At 38.4% G+C, this 8,486-nt stretch overlaps 2 protein-coding genes across 5 annotated transcripts in view; one reads left to right on the top strand and one right to left on the bottom strand.

Annotated features, from left to right (window-relative positions):
- Positions 1–2,596, top strand: part of focad (focadhesin) — a 60,310-nt gene extending 57,714 nt beyond the window's left edge. For all 3 annotated transcript variants that reach the window (XM_063900420.1, XM_063900421.1, XM_063900422.1), the window contains exons 43-44: positions 192–267; positions 1,528–2,596. In XM_063900420.1, coding sequence (XP_063756490.1) covers positions 192–267; positions 1,528–1,601 — 150 coding nt within the window. In that variant the 3' untranslated portion in view covers positions 1,602–2,596. The remainder of the gene's footprint in view (positions 1–191; positions 268–1,527) is intronic.
- hacd4 (3-hydroxyacyl-CoA dehydratase 4) lies at positions 1,797–8,106 on the bottom strand. Of its 2 annotated transcripts, XM_063900426.1 has the most exons (7): positions 7,858–8,105; positions 5,567–5,673; positions 5,315–5,442; positions 5,097–5,206; positions 4,330–4,436; positions 2,657–2,788; positions 1,797–2,065 (listed from the first exon to the last, which is right to left on the bottom strand). In XM_063900426.1, coding segments are annotated over exons 1-7 (669 nt in total). In that variant the 5' UTR covers positions 7,860–8,105; the 3' UTR covers positions 1,797–1,982. The 2 variants fall into 2 exon arrangements, with proteins under 2 accessions (XP_063756496.1, XP_063756497.1); XM_063900427.1 differs by lacking the exon at positions 2,657–2,788 and having other exon boundaries at positions 7,858–8,106.
- Positions 8,107–8,486: the final 380 nt, after the last annotated feature.

Consider the following 8,486-nt stretch of genomic DNA (forward strand, 5'->3'; position numbering starts at 1 on the left):
GTGTGTGTGTGTGTGTGTGTGTGTGTGTGTGTGTGTGTGTGTGTGTGTGTGTGTGTGTGTGTGTGTGTGTGTGTGTGTGTGTGTGTGTGTGTGTGTGTGTGTGTGTGTGTGTGTGTGTGTGTGTGTGTGTGTGTGTGTGTGTGTGTGTGTGTGTGTGTGTGTGTGTGTGTGTGTGTGTGTGTGTGTGTCAGTTCATAGACTGGCTTTTCAGCATCACAGAAGGTCCTGAACAGAGTCTGTCAGCCACAACCATCAACACAGCCAAAGGTAACTAAAAAGAAAAACAAAATCGTACAATACACAGTTTTGAAAATCCATAAAGCTGTGGAGACGATAGGGTTTCAGAAGTTGTTACTAAATTACACATTCACAGAGATGTCTCTGTCCATGAAACATGATTTCATTTAGTGCTGTAAATTACTCAGACAGTGTTTCGATGCTGCTGTCAGGGACCAAAACAACTACTCAGATCCTGTACTCGAGTAAAAGTAGAAGTACTCAGATCTTGTACTCGAGTAAAAGTAGAAGTACTCAGATCTTGTACTTGAGTAAAAGTAGAAGTACTCAGATCTTGCACTTGAGTAAAAGTAGTACTCAGATCTTGTACTTGAGTAGAAGTCCTCAGATCTTGTACTTGAGTAAAGTAGAAGTACTCAGATCTTGTACTTGAGTAAAGTAGAAGTACCAGAGTGTAGGAATACTCTGTCACAGTAAAAGTCCTGCATTCTAAATGTTCCTCCAGTGAAAGTAGAAAGTATTCTCATCTAAATGTACTTAAAGTAGCAACAGTAAAAGTAGTCATTGTTTGATTGGTCCATTTCAGAATAATATCTCTGATATGTTTTATAATTATTGATCATTAAAGTGTTCTCAGAGCTGGTAAAGGTGCAGCTAGTTTGAATGGCTTTGTATACTGCAGGGTAGCTGCTGAATTTACTCCAGGTGAACTAAAGTCTGATTTAAGGGTTGATTATATTTACCATCATTAATCCAGATCTGTAAAGTAACTAAAGGTATTAAATACATGTAGTGGATTAAACCTCTGAATTGTACTGGGATAGAAGTAAAAAATAGTACAAGTATTTCAAAATTGTACCTAAGTACAGTACTTGAGTAAATGTATACTTAGTTACTTTACATCAGTGGCTACAAAGATAGAAAGACAAAGCCTTGCACAGAGGCTTGAACATACATTTTCAAAAAGCTCAACAGAGCTGCTGAAAATGTAAACCGATTGCTTCACAATTCAAATAAATGCATGGATATAATTCTATAAGATGTGAGTAGGAATAACAGAGGATTCTAGCATTCAGAACAACTAAAGCACCAGTGGTAATAATGACAGAAATTATCCACATCTTATAGAGTCATTATTACCACTGCTGCTTTAGTTGTTCTGAATGCTAGAATCCTCTGTTATTCCTATTCCTATTCCCAACTTTTTCATCCCTGATGAGTTTGCATTCCTGAAAATAGCAAACAACGTTCTCGGCACAAATGAGAAATCTGATCGTCATTGTGTTTCAGCCGTCCTGGTGGCCCTGAAGTCCTCCGTTGAGTTTAAGAAGAAAGCTGTGTGGACCAGAGCGTACGGATGGTAGCCTGGGAGAGCCATGACAGACATTTACCGTGACAACTCTTACAGGTGTTCTTCACAAACAAATGGCTGCAGTAGAAACAAGCTTGGATTGCTGGACATGTGTGAGGGTCACAGCAGAACATGGACGTTTATCCAACAGAAACTGTAGCTCTGCTTCTCATACAGCAACGTCAAGAGGAATGTGCTCCATCAAATAAAAAGTTCACATATTTAATGATGTTGAATTTCATTCTATGGCTCTTCAGTTCAAGATCTTCCATTAACTATCATTTTAAATGTTCGCATATCTGCACAACAAACTTGCTGAATTTTTATAAGTAACAGCATGGTATACACAATAAACTTCAGAGGGAATTCCGTCCTAACATGCAGTCTTTACGTGTCATTTCCTTTTCATCTTCTTGTTCCATTTCCCCAGTTGGTGATGTCTCTCCTTCAGTAGTTGCCAGACTGTAACAGAGGCCCCTAAAGAAAAAAAAAAAACATTGTTGTCAGTTAGGTGTTTGAAATTATTGCCAAAAACAACTGCAAAAAGATTTTTTTTACAAAAAGAATAATACAATGGTCATTATAGCGAAAGGAAGCCCTGATCCAAGAATCTGTAGGGGTTGTGTTTTCTGTACAAAATATGTATCTTTCTTTACATTTGTACGAGATTGCGCCTCTGTTATTTGTCTGCTTTGGTTTAAAAAGCAATACATGATGGTATAGAGTGACTGGTTAGTGACCATCACTTGCACGCTTCTATTCACAATATCTTTGTATTTGGCATCTTTTGTGCTCCATACCTACAGTGGCCTGTTCCTTCCGATTCTGCAAAAACTTGAGGTTTGTTGGGAATATTTATTTTTCATGATTTATTTGTCGATTCAATTATCATGACAAAAGAAAGAATCACTACCACAGTAATCACTTTTTAGAATGTAATATCATTCTGCATAGTAATATAAACCACTGTAGTGGAAGTAGCTTTGAATAAACCCCTCGTGTCTTGAATCCTTGCATTGTTTGACCATAGTGCTGTTTTCAATGTGAATGTTGGCTCACTCCTCATACCGAGAGCCAGAAAAGGCAGGTAGACCATCAGGAGGAAGGGAAGGTGAATGTGTGTTGACAGTGTAGCTTTCAGAGGGGATGAGTCTGCTGCTGTTGGCTCAACATGGAGCAGGACCTGGTAGATAGTGAAACCTGAGGAAGGTATAGAACATATACAAGATGCAGAAGTTTTCATTTAAATCAAAACTGATTTTTAAAACCATTAAAGAGCACCTATTCTGCTTGTTCGGATGTTCTATATGTGTTTGCATGTGAATGGTCTGCAAAGTCCCTGTGTTCCCTCCAGAGGGAGTTTATCTCCCACACACTCCTGATATACACCTGAACATCAGCAGGAGAGGACTCTTTAAAGTAGAGACGCTACATACTGATATACACCTGAACATCAGCAGGAGAGGACTCTTTAAAGTAGAGACACTACATACTGATATACACCTGAACATCAGCAGGAGAGGACTCTTTAAAGTAGAGACTCTACATACTGATATACACCTGAACATCAGCAGAAGAGAACTCTTTAAAGTAGAGACACTACATACTGATATACACCTGAACATCAGCAGGAGAGGACTCTTTAAAGTAGAGACACTACATACTGACATACACCTGAACATCAGCAGGAGAGGACTCTTTAAAGTAGAGACACTACATACTGATATACATCTGAACATCAGCAGGAGAGGACTCTTTAAAGTAGAGACACTACACACTGATATACACCTGAACATCAGCAGGAGAGGACTCTTTAAAGTAGAGACACTACATACTGACATACACCTGAACATCAGCAGGAGAGGACTCTTTAAAGTAGAGACACTACATACTGATATACACCTGAACATCAGCAGGAGAGGACTCTTTAAAGTAGAGACACTACATACTGATATACACCTGAACATCAGCAGGAGAGGACTCTTTAAAGTAGAGACACTACATACTGATATACACCTGAACATCAGCAGGAGAGGACTCTTTAAAGTAGAGACACTACATACTGATATACACCTGAACATCAGCAGGAGAGGACTCTTTAAAGTAGAGACACTACATACTGACATACACCTGAACATCAGCAGGAGAGGACTCTTTAAAGTAGAGACACTACATACTGATATACATCTGAACATCAGCAGGAGAGGACTCTTTAAAGTAGAGACACTACACACTGATATACACCTGAACATCAGCAGGAGAGGACTCTTTAAAGTAGAGACACTACATACTGACATACACCTGAACATCAGCAGGAGAGGACTCTTTAAAGTAGAGACACTACATACTGATATACACCTGAACATCAGCAGGAGAGGACTCTTTAAAGTAGAGACACTACATACTAATATACACCTGAACATCAGCAGGAGAGGACTCTTTTAAAGATATTATGCTGCAATCCAATAAAGAATACTTTCTTGTAAAGTTACATTGGTTCAGATGCTTCACCAGGACACACACTAGGCCAGTAGTGAGGAGATAACTGCAGAGGCTGGCATTAACTTTCATCACACACTTCCTGACATTTTATCATTGTCTCTGCTTTGACAACTGGTTTCCTGTCTGCTCGCAACACTTCCGTTTTACATTACCAGTCTTCTACTCATACCAACCCTCATATTTTTCAGCCAGCTACAGTATATCTACACGTTTATGGTTTAAATGTTGATTAATGTTACCTTCAATGGCCACTGTCAGGATGTATATGGGGATCCAGAGTGTGTATCTTATCCACAGCATGGCGATGGAGGGTGTATCCATAACACACAGCAGCTCATGTGGGTACCTGTCATCAAACAGCACACATCCAAATATTAACTGAGGGCCTACTGGTGCATTATTACAAAATAACTGACAGCTGATTTAATTATAAGATAAGCACAACCTTTTATTAGCACAGTAAGACATGACTCAGTTCCCACAAGGCTACTGTATTACACAACTCAATTTCACTCTAATATGTATATCTAATACTCTACTCAGCTACAAACCAATTTATTCACAATCAAGTTCTGTAGACACTCTTCGGAAAATACTTGAACTACGCCGTTAGTATCTTATCTTGCGAGTTTGAAATCTGCACTTATCCCTATATTCCCTTTGTTTTTATGTGTATACTCTCCGCACAATTTTTATTCATCATTTGTCTGTATTGTACAACTATCCCATTCTTGTCTGAGGGGAATCATTTGGAAAAAGGATAAACTAGAGGTCAAGATCACTATGACCTCTCCTGAACGCCATATCTTCCAATTGCCTTTAGGGAATCCTTTCCTTAAATTTGGCACGGGTGTCCCCTGCAACTCATCATCCCTGGGCAACATTATAAGTTGTACACAAAATGTGTTTAACAAATTTTAAAAATTGTACGATAAAAGCAGCTACATTCGTGTAAGATCTGACATTTTGCAGATGCTTGTGGTGAAAGGAAGAGTCATGTGCATACCGTAGGAGGTCCAGAATGTTCCACAAGAACAACTGTGCAAAAACAACTGGTTTACTCTGGAACTCCTCCAGCAAGATAACCATGATCAGCAGAATGTTCTTCTCCATAACCTGACAAACAGACAGCATGAACATTCCAGCAAGCACTGAAAAAGGATGAAGTCATCTGGAATGCACATTTGAGCATTCACACAAAAAAGAATTGAGTGTGATACACACTTGCACAAAGCGAGGAAGGAGTCTTGCTTTCTCAATCCCATCTGCGATATGGAGGAGCTCCAGGATGGAAAGCAACTGACACAGACTCATCACAAAGCCCACTGAGTAAAATGTGTCTGCTAAGGCATCTGCAAAGAAAAACATTACATTTTTTCAGAATGACCAGTCAATATTGAAAACTTTAGCCTATTGCCACTCTTCTGAGTTGAAACAAAGTTGAATTAAAGAGCCGCCTGTTTTGATAAACCTTACCTTTACCAAATGTGAGAAACCTGGCTATGTTATTGGCCAGTATCCATGTATGTCCACAGAACTGGAACAGGTTATACGAGAAGATATAGGCGAGCCTGAAGCTGAGCCTGTAAAATAACAAAATAAGCATTTGTTTTTTGTTGTTTGGCCTTTCACACTCTGGACATCTTACCCTGCACAGGTTTGACCAATTATTATTAGTGGCTTCCTGGCACGGCTCATGGGCACACTTAGAGTAAATGAAGCGGTCGTCAGTGGTATCAGTTACAACTCTGATCCTCCTGCTGTGGCAAGTCAAGATGTCAAAAGGATCTGTTTAATATAGAACTGCTAATGAGGATGCTCTTTGATTATAATATTCTCTTAAATCATCTATCAGGAACTATTTCGAGTCAATTTAATTACATGGAAACACAGATGGAAAGTGCATTTTCTCAAAAAGCATTAAGTAGTATACCTTTGAAGTAGGTTCATTAGGTTATCTGATATCTTGGACTTCCTTCTTCTTTACATTTGAAAGGTCTTAGATAACCAGAAGGTAAAAGCAATAAAACAGAATGCTTACACATTATTTAATCAACTATTGAAACTCTAGAGGAATTGTAATAGTACTATATAGTTTAACGTTTTCTGAAATATATGTATTTATTTTCTTCCCTACTGTTTGATGAGAACTTAAGACCGCCGGTGAATACAAAGCCTGAAGGTGATTAGCTTAGCCTACATGCAGCATAAACTGGAAGCTAGCTTGCTCCAGGAATTCTTGCACTTGGCTTTTTTCTATTCTTTTTGGGTAGGTATAAAGAAGATAAGAAATAAGATGCAATTTGAGTTCACCGCCTTCTTCTTTCAGTTTGTATTATTTGATTAGAAAGAGTTACATGTTGTTGTCCTGCAAAGATGGCAACGGAAAAAGGCCCCAATTTGAAGCATCACTCTTCAGAAACCCTACAATTGACCTCACGGAAACTACGTTCAAATTCTGTAAAGTGTAAGGTTGGAAGTCATAACGGCCTCCAGGTCTTTCTAAACACAGAGAATTTTGATTGATATGAATCTCACTTTTTTAAATTAGTTAAGCTTCTAATACTTGCATGTTTTACTAGAAGTACAACTTTGTGTGTACTTGTGTGTGTATTTTCATCATTGCACTTCTACTTTTACTCATAGATGACTTGGCTACTTCTTCCATCGCTGCAAGGTAATGCAAAGTTTCTCTCTCAAGGGCTATCTATTACTTTTTACACCGATCCTCAAACACCTTCAGAGAACTTTAACAGCAACTTGGGCTCCATCTATTAAAAAGAACTATAAATTGGACTGCAAGATTTTATGTTTTCTTCCAGGTGGGTTTTCGTTTCTCCATGCACTCTAACAAAAGGTAAAGGTATTGTGTTTACACTTTCATGACTTCTTTTGGTTAGAAATGAATTAGGCACCTTTAATTTTGCTATTCGCATTAGCTGCACCACATGGCTACTAGCAGTCCTATATTGTATGTATAGTTTATATGTTCAAATGCACATATGGTCTATAATCTTCAATATTGAATAGGTATTTTTGTTGTTATTTAAAACATTTGGGAGTGGTGCACCTAAGCCTCTTGTTGTGGCCAAAATTAGTATTACAACAACAAACCACTTACTTTACAAAAGTTTGTTTACTGACAATAGATACGTTTTAAAGTCATTTATAATCAAATCAAAATTCTCAAATATTTTTAAGTTGTAAACAAAGAAAACAAACCATTTAGAACAGATTTAAAAACATCGCCAGATGTTCCCTTGCCTCTCAAGGCTTCCCTATGTGTCTCTTGGTCTGCTAAATGCTAGGTTAACCAGATTGACTTTGTTTGTCATCTGTATGCTGCTGGACAGGCAGTGGTTAATCAGAGCAATATGAGAGCATGAGAGTTAACCGACAAATAATAAAGTTATGATCTCTAACACCAGAGACTCCACCCTTTGTCAGGGTAAAATAAAATGAATATGGCTAAAATAGGTTTTAATTTTGAAAGTTTTTAGGTACAAAAATGTAGAGCTGTGTAGTTTTACAACTCTGTGCATCACTTTTATAAGCTCCTTTTGGATGATAAACATGCAATTTAAGAAGCAGTCTGTCAGATACATTTGAGCTCTAAGCTTCCTTTACAGTATTAAGTTGTTCATGCTGGTAAAATAATCTTTGTATACTTTAAGCCTTACATTCGACAACACGCCCTGTGAATGAAAAACATTCCTCTCATAGCGAGAGCTCAGACACTGGAGAAAACTCTGATTATATTTACTTACATTCTCTCAAAAGTCTCCTTTTGTTGCAGGTAACAGGGGCATCTTATAATTCCTGTGTGAGCAGTATCATTTTGCGGTACAGTCCGGAGCTCCTTGCAGCAGTTTTCTCCCAGTAAACTGTGACCCGCCTCTTAGTTCATAGCAGAAAAAAATGCTGCAATATCTGTGTTTTGTACTGTTTCCTCAGGCTGATTGCAACAGTTATTGCTTTACAGCGAGTAGGAAGTGGACATTCCATGTGTGAGAGTGACGTTGCACAGTCCCAGCCAACGGAAAGAAAACTGTGAGTGTGTGTGTCTTATGGGAGAGAGGGAAGAGGGGGAGAACAATGGGCCACACACAGAATGCTTCAGCAGCTGTCAAACCATACCTTTTTAAACACCACCACCAATCAGGCTCTCATAAACTGGACTTCATGGTGGAAGTTCTGGACACACTATTTTATTGTATTTGTTTTACTGACAAATATGTTAGCCCTGCTGTGCCCAAAACTGACATTTTGAATTTCCTTTCCTGGAAGTATTCTCTAGGCAGGTCTCAACAACAACCATGAAGCAATGATTGTCAAACAGTTGGGCTGAAAGAGAGTTTTTCTGAACATATTCCATATTTTGTATTTTTGTACCTTA

Source organism: Eleginops maclovinus, chromosome 14, assembly GCF_036324505.1.
Source record: "Eleginops maclovinus isolate JMC-PN-2008 ecotype Puerto Natales chromosome 14, JC_Emac_rtc_rv5, whole genome shotgun sequence".
In the NCBI taxonomy this organism is placed as follows: Eukaryota; Metazoa; Chordata; class Actinopteri; order Perciformes; family Eleginopidae; genus Eleginops; species Eleginops maclovinus.

Bases quoted from the DNA above. Each gene is read 5' to 3' on its own strand.
- hacd4 (XM_063900426.1), bottom strand. The intron at 2,789-4,329 runs GTAACATTAATC...TACCTTCCTCAG, and splicing joins CCTGACAGTGGCCATTGAAG to GTTTCACTATCTACCAGGTC. The intron at 2,066-2,656 runs GTATGAGGAGTG...TTTTTTCTTTAG, and splicing joins CCTGCCTTTTCTGGCTCTCG to GGGCCTCTGTTACAGTCTGG.